We start from the raw sequence: 21345 nt of genomic DNA on the forward strand, positions 1-21345 counted from the left end.
TTTGTATTATCCAAAGAGCATGAAGCCAAAGAACAATTATCCCAAAACTACGTTTTCTGCTGAGAATGTCTCCACACCGAACAAAGAAAGTCAAAGCAGTGGATATCATAGTGGTTATCACAGTGGATCGTCATCAAATTCAAGCCAGTCTGATGCAAAGAACTTGTTTCAATGCAACATCGTTGTAGACATGAAGAATGCTCAGAATTTTAGCGAGGAGTCGGCTAAGTAGCAGATGGTTTTCCTAGCGTCAGTATTGGAATCGTATGAAAGCCTTGTAGCTGGGAAGATTGGCAACACTAACCTAACAAAAGAGGACTATGATCAAATAGATCCTGAAGAAATGGAACTAATTGACATAAGGTGGTGCATGGCCAGTGCTGTTCGTCGAGTACAGTGTTTCATGGAAATAACCGGCAGGAAGACAATTGGTGGACCATCTACCAAGTTGGGCTTTGATAAGTCTAAGGTGACATGCTTCAAGTGTAAGCAAAAAGGTCACTTCAAGCGTGAATGCAGAAACGCGTATGCTGATGAGTCTGAGAACCCATTCAGGGAAGATTACTACAAGAAGGCGATATATCATCAAAACAAATCGGAGCCGCCAAGAATGAAGCAGATTGAAGAGAACAAAGAGAAATCTAGAGCTCTTGCAGTGATTTATGATGATGAGGGTTATGACTGGAGTGAACTGCTACCGGGGGAAGATGCGGTTGGATACGCTTTCATGGCAAAGAATGAACCTGTTCCGTGGAAAGACAACAGAACTGAAGAACAGAAGTATAATTACAGAAGGTTGTTAGCCACAAACAGAATGATCAGAATTTCTGGTATCTTTTCGGCGGCAAAAAGAGCAAATAGATGGGTCCAGACAGGGAGTGTTATCTTGACCCATATGGAAACATTGCTATTGATCACAACACTCTTGATTTAGAGGCCATAATCAAAGAGTTAAAAGATGATGATGATTATTGGCAGAATAAATGGTGGGGAACTGGAGACGAGAAAGAGAAAGAAGAGAAAGAGAAGAAGGAAAAAGAAGAAAAAGAGAAGTCAAAGAAGGTTGATACTGGGATTATTGACACTATTCAGGAGTTGACTGCTGAAAATCTCGGAAAGATGGCTGACAAGGTGCTGGCAGCTAAGGCGATTGAGGTAGATTCTAAATCCGTCTCTGAGTCTAAAAGCCAGGTCAGTTCAAACACGTCAACGACTGAATCAGGTAAGAAAGTTAATGGGGATGTTGATTGGAAAAATTGCATCAAAGAATGCAAATTTTGTAATACGATCACGTATCTCAACGGTAAGAAGGTTGAAGATCTGACAGCGAAAGTCAGAAACGTTGAGAATCAAATTTTTGATCGTGACAAGATGGTTAAAGCTTCCACTGAACGGATAAAAGAGTTAACTAACAAAATTGAAAATGATAAAACTGATCATGAAAGGATTAGACAAGAAAATGAAAAGTTAGTTCTTGAAAACCGTCAAATTACTGAAAAATTTGAGAAGCTTAAAAGCACAATGAAAGATAATGATGATCGAAATGGTAAAACTTATAAAGAAAATGTTCAACTAAAAACCGTGCTTAGACTAAAAGAAGAATCAATCAACCAACAACTGGATGAAATCGCTAAACTGAAACTTAAAGTTCAAGAGGCTGAAAACGAAAACGAGCGAATCCAGTTGAAGCTTAACAGTTACAACTCCACAAGCTTTGTTTTGCAACATATTGTTCCCAAACCCATCGGGAAAAACAAAGCTGGTGAAGATGTTTATTCTGATGGAACTGGGGTGGGTTTTCATAGAGTTCCACCTCCGATTCCGGAGAACATTGATGTTACTTTTTCTTCATCATCTGATGATAGTGTTCAGACAGAGATTATTAAGAGCACAGCTGAAAGTGTTTTGATGTCTAATTCAACTGAAGATGATGGATGTTTCTTGGACAAATACATTCCGAAACAAAAATCCAAAAACAACTTAAATGATGAACCTACTCTTGTCATGTACAAGATGTCGGGATCTGATAAGTTGTATTCGGATTCAGAGTTTCCAATTGAGAATGTGAATGTGAAAAAGTTAACAAATGTTTTCAAGTTGGTTAAAGTTAAATTGTCAGAAGTGAACAGTTTGTGTCAAACAAAGAGACAAATGAATTTTGAAAAAGATAAATCATACTGCAAGAAACCTGTTATTCCACCACGTTTTTATAATAACAAAAATCAAAACAATTGGTCGGGTGGTAAGAATTATCAGAGAAGAAATGTTCAAAACAAGAGGCTTGTTGAAAAGAAAAAGTTTGTGAACAGTTCAAGTTCACTTGCTGATGAAGAGAAAGAATTTTTTTTCAAAATCAAATGAAGAATTCTTTGAGAAGAGAGCTTCACAGGCTCAGTCTGAAGGCACAAGTCGAGTGGTTGATACTCGAACATGCTTCAGATGTAATCAAGTTGGTCACATTGCACGAAAGTGTACCAACGTGAAGCCTAAGACTGAAACTGTGAAGATTCAAAAGAAGAAAGTTGAGGTGAAGGGTAAAGCACCAATGGTTGTTGAGAAAAAGAGTGTGAAAAATGACAACACCAAAGTGAAAAATGAACCCGTAAAGAAAGTGGTAACTAAAAATGAGAAATTTTTTTCAAACGGGTTGCATTATCTCAACAAGTTTGGAAATCGAAAACTGAGAAAAAGATTTCACATTCTGAGGATTCAATTCCGATTGATTATGATGCAAATTTTCCACCTCTGAAGGCTGAAAACTTTAAAATTCAAATTGCGAGAGTTAAAAGTGTCAAGGTTACACCCAATGCTGATGAGGCTTGGGTGGACACAATGTTTGACTAAACAGTTTGAATTGCCGGAGCTTCCTTGATCACGAAGCATGAATCGGCATCTTTATTGAAGTGTTTAAATCATGTTGTGTTATGTGCAGGATCTTCCGAGATTAGTCTCACGCTGGATTATGGACAGTGGAGCGTCTCGACATATGACAGGGAAGACCGCATTGTTGTATGATGTGAAGAATATCAATGGAGGTTATGTTGGTTTTGCGGGTAATCAAGGAGGAAGGATTATTGGTGAAGGAACGTTATCTAACGGGATTGTGACGTTTGAGAGAGTTAACTACATTGCTGAGCTGGAGAACAATCTGCTGAGCATCTCGTAGATCTGTGACAGGATGTATACCACTCACTTCACTGATAAAGAATGTTTGATCTTGAAACCAGGATTTGTTATCCCTGAGGAATGGATTATCATGAGGGCACCAAGAGTTAATGATCTGTACGTGTTGGATATGAGCATAGCTACTACAACCACGGGTCAGGCTCATTGTTTCGTGTCCAGAGCAACTGAAAAAGAATCGAGATTGTGGCACCGGAAGATGGGACATATACATCTTAGAAAAATGAATCACTTGGTACACAATGATTTAGTTCTTAGAGTTCATGTCAAAGGTTTTCATCTGGAAGGGGAGTGCATTAGTTGTGTTAAAGGCAAGCAGAAGAAAAAATCACACCCTACAAAGCAAGTCAATTCAGTCTCAAGACCCCTGGAGAGACTTCACATGGATTTGTTTGGTCCGGTGAATGTCAAGAGTATTACGGGAGACAAATATTGTCTTGTGGTTACTGATGATTATTCCAGATTTTCGTGGGTTTCTTTTTTGAAGACGAAAGACGAAACGTTTGACAGTTTGATGGCGTTGTTCAAGAAGATTGAGAATCTGTACCAAAGGCGTATCAAAAGAATTCGTAGTGATAATGGTACTGAATTCAAGAACAGCAGAATGGAAGAATTTTGTGATGAAAGAGGTATTTTGCATGAGTTTAGTGCTCTGTACACTCCGCAACAGAATGGAGTCGCAAAACGCAAAAATCGGACACTAATCGAGACGGCCAGAACGATGCTCGCAGATTCAAAGTTACCAATTAATTTTTGGGCCGAAGCTGTTTCCGCCGCATGCTATACGCTCAACAGAGTTCTCACTGTCAAAAAGTTCAACAAAACATGCTTTGAGTTGATCAATAACCGCAAACCTAATTTGAAGTATCTTGAACCGTTCGGGTCACCCTGTACTGTTCTAGAGCCTTATGGAAAGTTTGGTCCGAAGTGCATTGAGGGTATATTTGTTGGATATTCAAGTCCTTCGCGACGTGTCTTCGTTCCAAGTGAAAAGCGGATTATTGAAGCTACAAATGTTGAATGTCAAGGTTATACTATGCCGCCACAAAATCCAGGAGATTCATGGCGTTATCATTATGACAAGTTGTGGGATTCGTTTGATTTGAGAGAAGAAGAGGAAGAAGAAAAAGATTTCTTTGATGAGTTGGATATTTTGCGCGAATATGAGTCACAACAAAGGTTCCCAGCTGAATATTCAAGGCAACCACGGGAAACTTCAAATGACGATGAAGCAGGTCCGAGTAATGCTGATGAACATAATGATGACCAACAGAATGAAGTTGCTCAAGATAATCAGACGGTTGAGAATGATAATCAAGAATCTGAGAACATGCCGATCTTTGATCATGGAGATTCAGATTCTGAGGGGGAGCAGATTCAGGATTTAAGTCAAACAAATCAAATTAGTGAACAAGGTGCAAATCAAAATGTTACTAATCTGGAAGGCGATGTGGATGTTCCAAGCGAAGCAATGCCGCGAACTCTTTCATACCATCCAGAGGAGTTGATCATAGGAGAATTGCAAGCAGGCGTTCGCACGAGACGTCAAATTGACCAGGGCCTTACATGTTTTTATTCTACAGTAGCACCTTTACAAACTGAATTTTCATTAAGTTGTTTTATTTCGCAGATTGAACCGCGAACTTACAAAGAGGCGCTTACTGAAGACTCTTGGGTCATTGCGATGCAAGAAGAGTTAAGTCAGTTTGAAAAGTTGGGAGTGTGGAAGCTAGTGGATTTGCCGGATGGTCATAGAAAAATCAATACGAAATGGGTATTTAAATGTAAGAGAGACGACAGAGGAGTTGTTGTAAGGAACAAAGCTCGACTCATTGTTCAAGGCTTTAGTCAACAGGAGGGAATTGATTTTACAGAAGTTTATGCTCCTGTGGCACGACTAGAGGCAATCAGAATTTTCCTTGCAATTGCGTCTTGGAAGAACTTCAAAGTATATCAGCTAGATGTAAAATTGGCGTTTCTTTATGGGAAGGTTAAAGAGGAGGTTTATGTCGGTCAGCCGCCGGGCTTTACTGACCCAATCCACAAAAACAAGGTCTACTTATTGGACAAAGCGCTATATGGTTTACACCAGGCCCCGAGAGCTTGGTACGAAACTTTGTCTCAACACCTACTAGCCAACAGTTTCATACGTGGAAAAGTGGATGCCACTCTCTTCACTAAAGAAGTCGATGGTCATCTTCTGATAGTTCAGATTTATGTGGACGATATAATCTTTGGGTCGACAAATGAGAATCTATGCAAAGATTTTGAATCAGTGATGAAGCAAAAATTCGAAATGTCATCAATGGGGGAGATGAAATTCTTTCTGGGTCTACAAGTTGAACAACTACCTGAGGGAATTTTCATTCACTAGACGAAGTACGTGCATGATATTCTAAAGAAATTTGGAATGTCAAGTTCTACTCCAGCTGCTACCCCTCTTGTAACAAATCATGGGATTCACCCAGATCTCACCGGAGACAGGGCTGATGAAACGTTCTATCGTTCCATGATAGGTTCTTTGATGTACCTAACTACTTCATGTCCTGATATCATGTACCCAACGTGCCTCGCAGCAAGATATCAATCTAACCAGAGAGCTTCGCATATGATCATTGTGAAGAGGATATTACGCTACCTGAAAGGAACTCCTTCATTGGGGTTGTGGTATCCTAGAAAAGGCGACTTTACGCTCGAAGGGTATTCCGATTCGGATTTCGGATGCTGCAAAGTCAATTCAAAATCAACAACTGCAGGATGCCAGTTCTTTGGACCTCGGTTAATCACCTGGCAGTGTAAGAAACAAACGTCTCTGGCGCTATCTACATGTGAAGCGGAGTACGTTTCTGCTAGCAGTTGCTGCTCTCAGATCCTGTGGATACAGCAACAGATGCGCGACTACGGTTTGCAGTTTCTTAACACACCTCTTTTTGTTGATAACGAGGCCGCAATAAATATAACAAAGAATCCAGTACATCACGCTAAAACTAAACACATAGAAATTCGTCATCACTTTATTCGCGACTGTTTCGAGAAAAAGTTGATACGAATTGAGAAAATCCACACTGACGAACAAAAAGCTGATTTACATACCAAAGCTTTTGATAAAAACCGGTTTAAATATTTATTAAAACTGAATGGTATGAAGCTTCTTTCGGTGTCGGATGGCTTTATTGGCGTTGATGAGAGTACTGTTGCGGATGAAGATGAGAAACAATCTGCAATGGTTTGTCGATTTTTTACTTGTTTTGGTATTTAGGGGGAGTAGATGTAAATAGTTTATTTTCAGAAAATACAAAAACAGTAAAAAATGCGAAAATATAAAAACATGATAAAATCTCAAAATCCAAAAACAATAGAAAACTGAAAAAGAGCTTGTGTAAAAAGGGAAAATGATAGTACATCGGCTAGACAATTACAGTTTGCTAAAGAATTGTAAAGATTAAATGAGTTAACAGTCTCACTAATGATGTGTCGATAGGTTTTCGCACATTTAGTAGATTTATTCGGGATATAAACCTAAAATTTCAAACTTGCGTAATTTCGTGGGGAACACTACTTGGATATATAGGTAACCCTTGAAATCTCGTTTGAAAGGTCCCTTATTCTGAGATACTAGGTCTTTATACTCAGTGATATCTGGGGTATTATTCCGGGACTTCTGCTGAATGGAAGTTCTGACCTAGTCCCCGAATAATACTTTCCGCATTTGCTTGAAACATAGCATCACCCTCAGCAAGCTGATGAAACAATAAAATTGATAGTCGCTGCTGTTGTAACTAAAAGATCCTCTAAAGGGGACACACCGAAAAGTCGAAGCCGTCATCTCTCTGCGTATACGGAAGTATCGACCTGAGCTCTCACGGCCCTCGCATATAACCCCTGACAGATATCATCTATGGTATACTCACATGTAAGACCGAATATTTGGGATTCTGGATACGGGTGTATATTCAAGAGGTGGGACACATGAATGAGCTAAGTTCATAAGACATCTAAATCGTATCCTGAGTAAATTGAAATTTGTGTGAGAATTTAAGATGGATCAGTATATCGACAATTGACGTGAATTGTTTAATTCTGAGTATGAAATGAAGCTTAACGGTACTTGTAATTTGTCTGAAAAGCTAATATGATTCCCTGACACGCTCACCAAAATAATTTTGTAAATAGTTTAATTTCTTTACTTTCTGCAATTTAAGTTTCTGTATTTCATTTTTTAGTTTAGAACACTTTATTAAAATCCAAAAAGATTTTATTTCTGCTTTATTTTTGACAAACCAAAGTGGAGAGTTAATCGTTGGATTCTCGGAGATTGAAGCAGATGCAGGAAAAGTTCTGAGCTGAAGAATGAGGAGAGCTTACTTTGATAGAGATTGGATTGCTAAGAAAGTTAAAAACAAATTCATTAATTTGATGCTTGTTACATTTTTCAGAAAATGCTTGAAAATGTTTTACAAAATCAGTCTGTGATCGTCAAAAGATCAACCAAGGTCATTAAATTGGACTTGGTAGATTAATTGAGTAATCAGGGTCATTAACTTGAACCTGAATACTTGAGTGGATTTCTAGAACTGATAGACTGTATTTTTGTGAAGAGATAAGTTTGTAATGTTATTGTTTGAGACACAGCTTTTGGACTTTATCATTCCCACGGGAGCTAATCGCCAAAGCTTGAACCAGATCAAGACCTCAGATCCCAGCATACTGAGAGGGGGAGTCTGTGAAAGGGGGAGTCTGGATCAACAGTCGAAGGGAAAGTTTGAAGAGAGGGACAGGAAGTGATTCTGAACCTGTGAAGATAGAGTTTTTACGATGAAAAGACAGAGTTGGAGAAAAGACCAAGACTGAAGACTCGGAGCCGAAGACTTCGTCAATATCCAAGGGGGAGTCTGTTGGTGCACTGAATGTCTGTTGACTACGTTTGTATTGAGTCTTAGGTCTAGATAGGTTGTACGGAGTCGAAAAACAGGATTTGAGATGTTAGAGGTAATTTCGCTTATAATGACATATGTGTCATTAGAAGCGAAATCAGTTCATGGGATTCGCTCCAGTGTACATATTAGAGTAGGTTTCGCTCATAGGTAACTAGGGGGTTTCGCTCATTCGATCACATGGGGTTTCGCTCCTGGTGTTTGGAGCGAAATCAGCTTCACTATATAAACCCATGTGTGTTTTCATTCTGTAACCATTGGAGCGAAATCAGGTCATGCTATAGGTGACGAAACTCTGTCAAAATCTACTCAGAAAGCATTAATAGAGAAGGAAATTGAAAGGAAAAGCTGTTGTTACTTTGTTTACACTGATTCCGCCTTTGTACGCAAAGATGAACTGCCTTAGCTGACTTTTTCGAGTCATACAACGGTCCAACAGTGGCAAGTCTGAGAAAGTGGTTTGCCAAGGGATGGATTGGAATTGAACCAAGCACCCCTATTTATAGCTGAAGTTAGACGATCAACACGTCCCATGCCCTCCTGGCACGGCCCCGTGGCCATCCTTCTCTCTCTTCCTCATTAACTGTAGTGTAAGGTCTTGTACTAACACGGCCCCGTGTGTCAACGGCATGGCCCGTGGTCATTGTACTTGCTGTACTATCTCAGATTCTGCGAATCTTAGAGTTGACCCCGCCCCGTGTTGCCTTAGCACGGCCCCGTGTTGGTGGTCTGGTTTGTCCTTTGCTGTTGTCTTTTCTTTTGCAGAGAATCTTGACTTGGGCACGGCCGATGCCTGGTGGGCACGGCCCCATGCCAGAGCTTCTAATCTTGCTATTTTGTTGGTTTGGATGTGGATGGGGGCTTGGCGAGTTGTGTCAATCCTCCTTCATTGTATTTATGTTGGTTTTTGTTGTTATTTTGCTCCTTTTGTACGTTTAAACTCTTTTGACCCTGTAAATTAAAAAGGAACAAAGAAACAAGCTTTTTCCAACATTAGTACTGAAAAGGGTTGATTTTACGCCGTATTTGATATAATTTATATGTTGTATTTTATGCACATTAGCACCTTGAAGCTTGAAGGCATCGCAGATGCGGGTCAGGCGGGTTCTGTGGGCAGGTGCTTCATCATCATCACGACTATGGAACTGGCAAGAGTTAGCGATGGCGGTCATGATGTATGAAGGAATCTGCTAGGAGTTGTCATTAGTGATGGATGGACAGGTGATTGGAGAATTAACTCCAGTGAAGCCCTTGGGTGGACTGTGTCACACCTCGACCCGCATCGGAATGATACGGGGCATGATGATTTTCCGTAGCTTATAAGTTTAAATATTTAAAGTCACTAAATTAAATTGTCACACATAATCATTAACTAGTATTAAGCACCCCCCGCGTTGCGAGGGGGGCGAGCACTAATGCCACACTACTGTCAGCGACCACCAACACTGAAGTTGCGGTGTTAATGCGAAGAAATTAAACTGAAACGTAAAACACAGAATAAAATAACTAAGTTGATCTAGGACTCGCGCGTTACGATGAACCCGCGTCTATTTTTTTCTCGTTTGACAGGTTCATCGTAATCTATATATAATATATATCATTACCACTATACAAACCATAATGCATACATTACAACAACCATTGCATCAATATGTTGCAAATTATATTTATACAAGATTTTGGCTAAATTAATTAGATTATTATAAATAATAATAATTTACAAATAAAACAACACGACTTTGAATGGATCAAACCGATTGAATATGGTAAGATAATGAAACCATTATTTGATTAGGGTACACCCACTTAAGCACAATTTACAACCATACATGCATACAAAACATATTGAATTTGGTAAGGTAATGAAACCATTATTATTATATTAAGGTACAACCACTTAAGCACAACTTACAACCTATATTTGATTATGATACAAGTATTTAAACACAACTTACAACCAATCATGCACACAAATGTTTCAAATTCAAATTAATAGTATATAAATATGTTGAACCAAATTCATAAAATATCCAACAATAATTAGTCATGAACAAACATCCAATTTATGACTCAACGACTGTATGACTGTATGAGTGATGTGGAAAAAGTAGTTCAACTAATTAAACTAAAATTACCCTAAATTACGACTCAAGTAATAAAAATCTAGACTCCTAAACCAGACTAAACTACTCACCGGCAAGTGTACCGGTCGACTCTAGCACAGAAAAGTAAGTCCGGATGTCGAACCCACAAGGACTCTACGAATTACGTTAACGACTCAGTTAAGATTAAATACTGACACGACTAACAAATATTATGTTTGGGGGGGTTTTTGCTAAAATCCTAAAATTTCTATTAAATTAAAATTAACTAAAGCACGCACGAAGAACTAAGGTTTTGACTCAGATGAGATTAAAGACTACCTAGACATGAATCCGGTTTGACAATGAATGGACTTTTAACGGGTTTATTGTTGTATGGAGCCGGGATCGTTAAATACTAAACCTTAAGGTATTTCAATGCTAAGACTTCCCGACCCTTCTCAGGAAGAAACCTAGGAAACCCTACAAGGCTGTTATGATTACCGACTGTTAGATTTCCTCTCAGTCCTCTAACGATTCTAAAAGTGCCCTAATATGACTATCTACCTCTCAGCGCGATAATCTAAGGCAGTTCTAGGTTCTGATTTGGCTTACTAGACACAACTGCAATTAGGGAACTAACCTCGACTTCTCTCAAAATCTAATTTAGCTATATATTGCACTGCGACCTAATAACTAACTCGAGCCTCTCAGCGACAAGCTAAGCAGAATACTTACTTCTAACTATATTTTAGTTACTGTTTCTAAGGCTATCGGCCGATTTACCCAAAGATTACCCGAACCCGCAAGGATGCAAATAATCAACACAGACCTATGTTGTGATAAAGACCGTCACTAAGATCTATGTGAAACAGCAAGTAATCCACAATCAAAGGTAAATACGCATGTGCACCAAGTCAAAAATTCTAGAACACGTTACTTTAAAAATCAATCCATAATCAAACAAATAAAAACCGTTAAAAGATCCAAAACATTAATCAAAACATCATCTAGTCTAGGCAGTTACGAAGATCTAGCCAAGAAACATCATGTCTAACGAAAACAAATCAGTTTCAAAACAAGAATTCATGGTTAAAGTGACAAAACGTGAAAATAGTGAAAAACGGGAGGTAAGACCCGAGTTATCTTCTTTCCTACGCTCCGTGCTTCGATCCTATGATTCTTGTACGCTCGAACGCCTCGAAAACCTTCAAAATCTGCTGAGAAAATCGCCTTAGGGTTCTTGATTCGTGTGTTATTGTTGTTGATGATAAAATATTCAATTTATATGAAACCCTAGTCGACCAGCATATCAGGCGTGTCAGTTACACCAGTCGCGTAGCGCGACTGGTGAAGGTCATGTGCTCGCGCTACGCGAGTGCTCTCCAGTCAACGAAAAGTCAATTTTAGCAGTGGTGTAGCGCGACTGTCAAAGGGTTCTCTCTCGCGCTACGCGAGTGGGACTTTTTCACAGAATGTTGCTTCCAAAATCTTGTCCCATTCTCCAAAAACCTTGCAATTTATTCTAACACTTTTATGTATTGATCCATGACTTGACATTTCAGCTCGGTTTTGCTCCAATTCCAGCATTTTTGTGTATCACGACCTGGAAAACGCAATAAAGATCAATAGCACGCAATTCTAACCTAAACTAAACTAAAAATAACGATAAAATATACAAACTATACACGATAAAAGTATGTATTTTGCAATACATCAAATATCCCCACACTTACTCTTTTTTCGTCCCCGAAAAAGAATTATGCAACGGAATCATAAACAAACAAACACTCGGGCAGAAAATCATAAGTATACTTTAATTAAAACCAAGACTTGCGTTAGCAGCGATTGCAGATATGTTGATCCACTTTAAACCCGAATTTGATCCTAAACCCTTATCATGTACATTTAGTTCAAGTGCGGTCAGTCTACCTAGGGTCTCACACTAGAATCTACAGTCCACCTACTCCCAACTCAAGCTTATAGGGCTAAACGAACGATCATTTGACCAATTCCTAACCGTTTTATACCAAGATAAAGAGAGTTTGACATCAAATCTAATTTTTTTTTTCTTTTTCTCTTTTTTTTTTCTAGCTTGCTTCAATTTTTTTTCAGTTCATTTTCGTGAGACTAGACGATGCTTTCCCTAACCCAGCGGTATTCCGACTGTAGAGTCGCTATCCCCAATCACAGATTACATAGGTTTCGGTACTTTTATTCGGCAAGTCGATTTCACACATCCCAGAGGCATTCCGGCTGTAGAGTCGCTATCCCCAACCACAGATTACATAGGCCTGTGTTACTTTCATTTAGTTTCTAGCTCACTTTTATTTATTTTTTCAGCGAGATATGACAAAAAACTCTAACCATCTTAGCTTATAACGGCACCCCTTATACTATTTTTGCCAGTTTTAGTTTCCCATATTTCCCAGGCGAGAACCCACTAGCAAACCGACAATTAAGGTATATTAACTCAAAGGGATTTAAAACCAAAACCCGGGCCTACCCACATATCCCTAACTAGACGCAAGCTTGATTTATTATGATCTCATATTATTATTATTCAAACCCGAGCAATCATTTGTTTTTTCTATCATTTTCCGTTAAAAATGCAAACTTCTTTTTATTTCGAAAGACATTTTCTGATTTTTCAATTTTTTTGTATTTTTTTCAATTTTTTTTTAATTTTTTTGGATTTTTATAATTAAGACTCGATTATTTACATGTATTCCTATCCCCACACTTAGAGATTGCATTGTCCCTAATGCAAGAACGAGAATACGACTCAAACTAACTAACTACTAAATAAATAACGAACTAACGAAATAAAAATAAATACAACAACAAAAGGGAAACGACTTAGCTGATATGTGAGACTGTCAAAGTGCCAGTCATTTCCACATAAGCCCTCCAATTCGAAACGCGCTCAGCAAACAATTCAACCTCGTACACGCGAACGAAAGCGGCTAACATAATCACCTATCAAACAACGAACAACCTACCAACATGCCATCATATATATATATCTATCAAAATAACAGCATAAGTTGTTCTTCAAACCAACCCATCCTACCCAACCAGTTTAACGTATATCAATATCAAGTACAGACCAAACGAACTAGGATGAAAACAGCAATAAAGAAAAATAAACATCAAAAGATATCATCAGCTGCTGCTCATCCTCCTGTACTCCATCCACAGTCTCTAGCCACTGTCTGTCTCGTGGCTACTCGCCTCATAAACCTGATAAGTAGAAACAGAACCTGCCGGTGCACCACGTTCCCTGTGTAGTAGCTCAATCATGCGCTCCAGTCTATCAAATCTCTGCTCCACATAGCCCGAGAATGACTCTAAAGTAAGGGGAACTGGTAATGGAACTCTCCTCTCAGCCTGCTGTGCCGGCTGTACCGGTGACTGTGGCGGCTGCTGAACACCCGACGGTCCTGCCTCCTGCTGAGGCTCAACTACCTCCACCGGTCCTCTCTGTCGTGGCTGAACAGGTGGGCCCTCTCTAATCGGCTCCCAGCCGTACGGTGCCTTCCATGATGCTATTCCTGCCTTCTGCAGGTCCTCTAACCCAAAGATCGCAGTAGTCGGCCCCCTATGTAAGAACTCAGGTCGATATACATCTAAAACCCCCAAATGTGATGCAATCCTAGTAATGTAGGGGCCCATATCCAACCTAGCTCTATTTCCACCTCTCCTACCTCGACTAATCGAGTCTACCAACACGGTGGCTAAGTTAAACTCTCGCCTCTGCACCCTACACATCAACACAAACAACTCAATCCAGTTGGCCTTATTCTCCCCTGATTTCCTACCTACCAACGTAGTCGCCAACAACCTCAGCACATACCTATATATCGGATTCCTAACCGTAGTAATCAGATTTGTCTGGCCAAACTTCGTATCCGATATCGACTCCCAGAACGCCTTCAACTCTCTTTTCCCCACACTAAACCTCCTATTCTCCACATACGCACCCCTCAGACAGGTCGAGAACTCGGGCCTCCTAACCTCATCCTCAGTATATAAGCCCGAAATAACCGCGAACCGAGGTACGTTCATCTCGTACACCTTCCTACCAGAACTGAATGATAACGCATTTCCTTGCTCAAACTTACCTTCCTTATGATACCACGTACTGTGGAACTCTAGCACAAGCTCTGCGTACTGTGGCTCAATGCAGTTCATCGCAGCTATTAACCTCTCTCCTAACAAATCTCTAACCTCCTGCTCAGCTCCTATCTCACCCAACCATTCCCAGTGTATTATCCTATGCTGAAGCAAACCCATTTTCTTAAACTTATTGAACTTGTCCCATTCGTACGTATCCTCTTCGAACTTGAGGATCGGATGGTCCTCTCTGTGCATCTTACAATCCGGGATGAAGCTATACTTATCATATGTGATTTTTCGTAGATTCGGATCATCGGGTGCTATCTGAATGATTGGCGTTTCGACAACTACCGGATCCTGTCCCGGTGCAGTCTGGCCCGCGGCCCTTTTCCTGGCGCGACCTGCTCTCGCACTGCTCGCCATATCTGCAAAACAATTAACATTCAAGACAAACCAAGCAGATCATCAGTAATAACAAACTATTTTTGGATTTTTTTTTTTAAATGTTTGTACAGTCGAACACTGGCCGTATAGCATTTCGTTCGCGGCCATTATCCGATACAAGTGACTTTTACGCATATCGGGTCGAAAACCAAATCAACTATGCCCGAATGGAGATTGAGTACGAGCAAAGTGATCCGATTGTCAAGCGATGTACATCGCGCAAATTGACACTGGACAAGACTTCAAGACGACTCGACAAACTAAAGACAACACTAGATGACTCACAAGACGCAAACTTGACACAAAAGACGCAACATTTACCCCCTTCCGGCACCTTGCTCGCCCTCGAGCAATCCCAAGTGCCGAAAGTAAGACAAGACCAAAGTGTGGAAACAATGGATGTGGCGCACGTGGTTTTGTAGAAAAAATTGGACTTTTTGTGACAAGTCGCGCGTCACAACCCCACACTTAAGTTTTATTTTATCCCCACATGTGCACGTCCCAATGGGTTGATCAACAAAAACGCGGACAATACCACCCCCCGTAGAACTATCACACCCCCATCCTCACACCGCTCAAATCAATCAACATGTCCAAAACCCACCCATGCCATCCGCACCCGTGCACTAATAGACAAACACAAACAAAACACTAAAACAATGGACGTCACTCGATTTACTACTAACTTTAGACGCTACATGAACAACGACTAGGCTAACGAAACAACGACTCGACAATACGGACTCGACTCGAAGAACTAGAAATTAACAGAAACGCATACCTGAATGAAGCCTAATCAGAAAAGAAAAGAGAGCCTGAACCACTGTGTGATGTCGATGTAAGATGTTGACGGAAAGGTCGGAGGTGGAAAGTGGGTAGCAGGTTGTGGGGTAGTGGATGACCGGAGTTGTGGGAAGTGGTGGTAGGTGGGTGGTTAATCGGTGATCGGTGATGGCTGAAAGTGGTCGGAATCGGTGAATGGTGGAGGGTGGACGGTCGGAGGTGGGTGATTGAGGGTTGGGGATGGCGGCTGGTGGTTGATCGGAGTAGGGGGGTGGTGATTTGGGAGGTGGAGGTGGTGAACGGATGGTGGCCGGAGGGAAGGGTGGAGGTCGACGAGGGTTGTGGTGGTGAAGGGGGGTAATCGGCGGTGGAAAGTGGTGTGTGGTTTAGGGATGTCGGCTGTGGAAAGGATTTTGATAAGGTTTTAGGTTAGAATTTCAGGTTTGATTGTTTTAATAATTTTTTTTTTTTTTTTTTTACATGTCACTCGCGTAGCGCGAGGGGTAATGGAGGAGGTGTGGCGCTACGCCAGAGGGTGGTTCAGGTGAATCGGGTCAAAGGTTCAAAGTTCAAACGGTTCAAAGTTGTGAAGTGACCCCTAGGGCCTCGCGTAGCGCGAGTGATGGGGGGGTACCCGTCGCGCTACGCTAGTGGGCAATTTGGACAGTAGGTTCCGTGGAATTTTTGGTTTTGTGCCTTAGAAAAATTTTTAAGTTTTACCATCCCATTCCCAAGTCATCCCAAAATTTTTCTAAGTGTGGGACTTACCTGAGACCTCGTTTTCTTCAAATTTCCAGCTCCTCAAGGCACGTTTCCTGCAAAATTCTCAAACACACACAAGACACAAAAACAAAAAACTACGAAAAACACACGAAATACGCAATTTACAAACGGTACAAACTCTACAACCGAAACCTTACGCAATTATTGTTCGGCGAAGGTGGGTGGGTCCTCTAGAGGAATTTCTTCCTCTTCGGTAGCATCAATTGGACCTCCCAAGTAATGTTTCAGGCGGTGGCCATTCACCTTCCAAACTCCTTTATCGACTTCATCGTAAAGCTCAACCGTGCCGTACGGAAACACTTGTTTCACCACGTACGGTCCATTCCACCTTGATTTCAATTTACCTGCTATCAATTTCAAACGAGAGTTGAACAAGAGTACCTTATCACCTACCTTAAACTCCTTCAAACCTCGCAACCTTCGATCATGCAATGCCTTTGATTTTTCCTTGATACTCCAAGATCTTTCATACGCGGCATCCCTCAAAGCTTCCAACTCATGAATTTGGAAGAACCTTCTCCTTGCGGCTTCGGTAAGGTCAAGGTTTACGGTTTTCAACGCCCACAATGCCCTATGTTCTAATTCAACCGGGAGATGGCAAGCTTTGCCATATACGATCATAAAGGGTGTGGTGCCTAACGGTGTCTTATAGGCGGTACGGAATGCCCACAAAGCGTCGTCGAGCTTTTCCGACCAATCCTTCCTACTTTTTCCTACCGTTTTCTCTGGGATTCTCTTCACCCCTCGGTTTGCGTTCTCTACCTGGCCACTAGTTTGCGGGTGATATGCGGTGGAAAGACGATGAGTGACACCGTAACGCGCAAGTGCCTTTTCCATGGCGGAATTGCAAAAATGCGTGCCACGGTCACTTATTATAGCTTTAGGTATCCCGAAACGTGTAAACAACTTCTTGAGGAATCTCACCACCACTCGGGCATCATTGGTGGGCAAAGCTTGAGCTTCAACCCACTTAGAAACGTAGTCAATGGCCACGAGGATGTACCTATTCCCGCTAGAAGACGGGAAAGGTCCCATGAAATCAATGCCCCAAACGTCAAAGACTTCCAATACTTGGATTGGATTTTGAGGCATTTCATCCTTGGATGAGATGTTGCCGGTACGTTGGCAACGATCACAAGTCCTAACAAACTCTACGGCATCCTTAACTACCGTCGGCCAATAAAACCCACTATCGAAAACTTTTTGTGCCGTCACATGTGCTCCGTGATGACCCCCAGTTAAACCTTCATGCACATGCCTAAGGATGTCTAAACCTTCCTCCTTAGCGACACACCTCCTAAGCACTCTATCTCCTCCTATCCTAAAGAGGTAAGGATCATCCCAAATGTACTTCCTAGCCTCCCTAAGAAGCTTTTTCTTTTGTTGGAACGACATCCCCCTCACAAGATCTCCGGTTGCCAAATAATTTGCCAAATCCGAAAACCATGGCAAACCCTCTACCTCGGCACTCACAAAATCTATGGTTTCGTGGGGAAAGGTATCTCCTATGGTATCCTCACGAACTTCCTCTCTCTTAGGGTCCTCTAACCGTGACAAGTGGTCGGCGGCCACATTTTCCGCTCCCTTTTTATCCTTAATTTCTATATCGAACTCGGAGAGCAAAAGAATCCATCTAATAAGACGCGGCTTTGCGTCTTTCTTTTGAAACAGAAATCGCAAAGCGGAATGGTCGGTGAACACGGTGGTTTTAGAAAGCACGAGATATGAGCGAAACTTGTCAAACGCGAACACTACGGCTAAGAGTTCCTTTTCCGTCGTGGTATAGTTCTCTTGAGCATCGTTCAGAGTTTTGCTCGCGTAGTAAATCGGATGAAAGTGTTTATCGACTCTTTGACCTAGGACCGCACCTACGGCATAATCACTTGCGTCACACATGAGCTCAAAGGGTAAGCTCCAATCGGGCGACACAAGTATTGGGGCACTAACGAGTTTCTCTTTCAAGAAGTCAAACGCCTTGATGCACTCCTTGTCGAAGACAAAAGGTACATCCTTCTCTAAAAGCCTAGTCATCGGGCGTGTGATTTTGGAAAAATCCTTTATGAAACGCCTATAAAAGCCCGCATGACCAAGGAAACTCCTAACGGACTTAACACTAGTAGGTGGAGGCAATCTACTTATTGTATCTATCTTGGCCCTATCCACCTCTATTCCCTCTCTCGACACCTTGTGTCCTAGCACTATCCCCTCCGTCACCATAAAGTGACACTTCTCCCAATTCAACATAAGGTTCGTCTCTATGCATCTCTTAAGCATCCTATCTAGGTTGGAAAGGCATTGGTCGAAAGTGGTGCCATAAACCGAGAAGTCATCCATGAAAACTTCCATGGAGGTCTCAAGCATGTCTTGGAATATGGCTACCATGCACCTTTGGAAAGTTGCCGGAGCGTTGCATAACCCGAAAGGCATGCGGCGATACGCATAAGTGCCGTAAGGGCATGTGAATGTCGTTTTATCTTGATCCTCCGGGGCGATGGGGATCTGAAAATAACCCGAAAATCCATCGAGAAAACAATAGAATTGTTGACCCGCTAGACGCTCCAACATTTGGTCAATGAATGGTAAGGGGAAGTGATCTTTCCGGGTGGCGTCGTTTAATTTTCGATAATCTATGCATACACGCCAACCGGTAACGGTACGGGATGGGATTAACTCGTTCTTTTCATTCATGATCACCGTCATCCCACCCTTTTTTGGGACGACTTGGGTCGGGCTAACCCATGGTGAATCGGAAATGGGGTAAATTACCCCGGCATCTAATAACTTAAGAACCTCTTTCTTAACCACCTCTTGCATGTTCGGATTAAGTCGCCTTTGAGGTTGCACCACCGGCTTATAGTCATCTTCCATGAGTATTCGGTGGGTGCAATAGGCGGGACTTATGCCCTTGATATCCGAAAGGCGCCATGCAATAGCTTCCCTATTCACTCTCAACACCTCTAAGAGTCTACCCTTCTCTCCCTCCTCTAACTTAGACGAAATAATGACGGGAAACTCGGACCCCTCACCTAGGAAAGCATACTCTAAGTGGGACGGGAGGACTTTAAGCTCTAAAGGGGCGGGCTTCTCTACGGGTGTACTCTCACTTTCACTCTTTATTTCACTCAATTCTAGCACTTCGGGAACCCACTCGTCCTCGTCTACCTCTTTACTCTCACTAACACTCTCCTCTACCTTCTCAACTACCTCCTCTATCCTACTCTCGACTAGGTCGGCTCCACTAATGTAGTCAAAGCAATGGTCAACACAAGATAAGAAAGACTCTATGAAATAGACCGAATGACAAGGACTACTAAGATCGTCGGAACTACTAGGGTGTTCCATGGAGCGTGCTATCTCGAAAGTCACCCTCTCCTCGCCGACTTGAAGTGTGATTTTCCCGTCGAAGACATCGATGATGGCCTTGGCGGTACACAAGAATGGGCGTCCTAGAATGATGGGAACCTTTTCGTCGGCTTCCATGTCAAGAACTACGAAGTCTACCGGGAAGACAAACTTATCCACTTTGACTAGAAGGTTTTCTATGATACCTCGTGGATACTTGATGGACCTATCGGCTAGCGACAAAGACATGCGTGTAGGTGACAACTCTCCTAGCCCTAACCTCTCATACATAGAATATGGCATCAAGTTAATACTCGCTCCTAGGTCGGCTAGGGCCCTACACTCGGTATCACTCCCAAACAAACACGGGATGGTAAAAAGGCCCGGATCCGTCAATTTCTCCGGAACCTTGTTCAACACTACGGCTGAACATCCTCCACTAAGGGGGATGTTGGAAACCTCTCCTAACCTATCCTTACGCTTCAGAAGGTCCTTAAGGAATTTTGCATACTTGGGCATGGATTGGAGGGCTTCTATGAAGGGAAGGTTTATCCTAAGCTGCTTGAAGATTTCTAAAAATTTTCCGTACTCTTTGGAATAGGTTTGATTTCTAAGGCGGGACGGAAAAGGAGCACGGGAAATATCAACAGTCGGTGAAGGAACAACTTGGACGGGTTTCTTTCCTACACTCTTCTCACTCGAGGGCGCTCCGGTGTGTGCGGTACTTGCTGGGATTAACCTAGGTTGCACTTTACCGGGCGCCTCCATCTCAATCTCTTCATCTACAGGCTCTTCCTCTTCTATCTCTACGGTCTCGGGTCTCACTACCTCTCCTAAGGTCCTACCACTACGGGTTGAAATTGCCTTCAAAGAACCAGATGGGTTGGGCTTTGTGTTGCCCGAAAAGTGACCGGGAGGTCGTTCTTGCAACTGGCGTGCAATATCCCCAACTTGTCTTTGAAGGTCTAGGAAACTAGAATGATTGTTCTTTAGTAGAGTGGCGTGGTCCTCTAAGGTACGTTGGGTAGCTTGGTCCTTAACCAATAATTGGGAAAGAAGGTCCTCTATCCTAGACAAACTACCCCCTGACCCCTCACTCTTGGGTTGAACCTCTTGGTTTGACCCCTCACCCCTAAACTGACCACCTGAACCTGAACTAGCAAATTGACCTGTTTGACCCGATCCCCCACTAGAATAAAAACCTGGCCCCCTACTTTGGTATTGACCTGACGGAAAACCAGGAGGGTTACCTGAGGAGCGATAATTATTAGCACGCCAATTAGAGTTACTATTGTTGAACGGGTTAGTTGGACCCCTATTTTGACCTGCTAAATACTCGACCTGCTCTAGTGTGATGGTTGGGCAATCTATGGTGTCATGTCCCCCTCTACAAACCTCGCATCTATCTACCTTCTTCTTAATTTCTAGCAACTCTTTGGTGATATAGTCAAGCTGAGATATTACCTTTGAGTCTGAAACGACTTGATTCACTCCTCGAGAGGATGAGGAGGTAACCACAGGATTGGAATTCCTGCCGGTAGCACTATGATCTATATCAGCATGAGCGAAGCTCTCAAAGAGGTCGTTGCAGTCAGCCACAGTTTTCTTTCCCATTAGGTGGCCTCCTGCGGATGTGTCGAATCGGGCCTTGCACTCAGGGGTAAGACCATTATAAA

At 41.9% G+C, this 21345-nt stretch overlaps 1 protein-coding gene across 1 annotated transcript; it reads right to left on the minus strand.

The window, feature by feature from the left end:
- Window positions 1–16468: 16468 nt before the first annotated feature.
- On the minus strand, window positions 16469–17164 carry LOC110882063. Its single transcript, XM_022130163.1, has one exon. The coding sequence runs from the start codon at window positions 17162–17164 to the stop codon at window positions 16469–16471; it is 696 nt and encodes a 231-aa protein (XP_021985855.1).
- Window positions 17165–21345: the final 4181 nt, after the last annotated feature.

This window comes from Helianthus annuus, chromosome 10, assembly GCF_002127325.2.
Source record: "Helianthus annuus cultivar XRQ/B chromosome 10, HanXRQr2.0-SUNRISE, whole genome shotgun sequence".
Lineage (NCBI taxonomy): Eukaryota > Viridiplantae > Streptophyta > Magnoliopsida > Asterales > Asteraceae > Helianthus > Helianthus annuus.

Coding starts and splice junctions, on each gene's coding strand:
- LOC110882063 (XM_022130163.1), bottom strand. CDS start 17,164: ATGGAAAAGGCACTTGCGCGTTACGGTGTCACTCATCGTCTTTCCACC.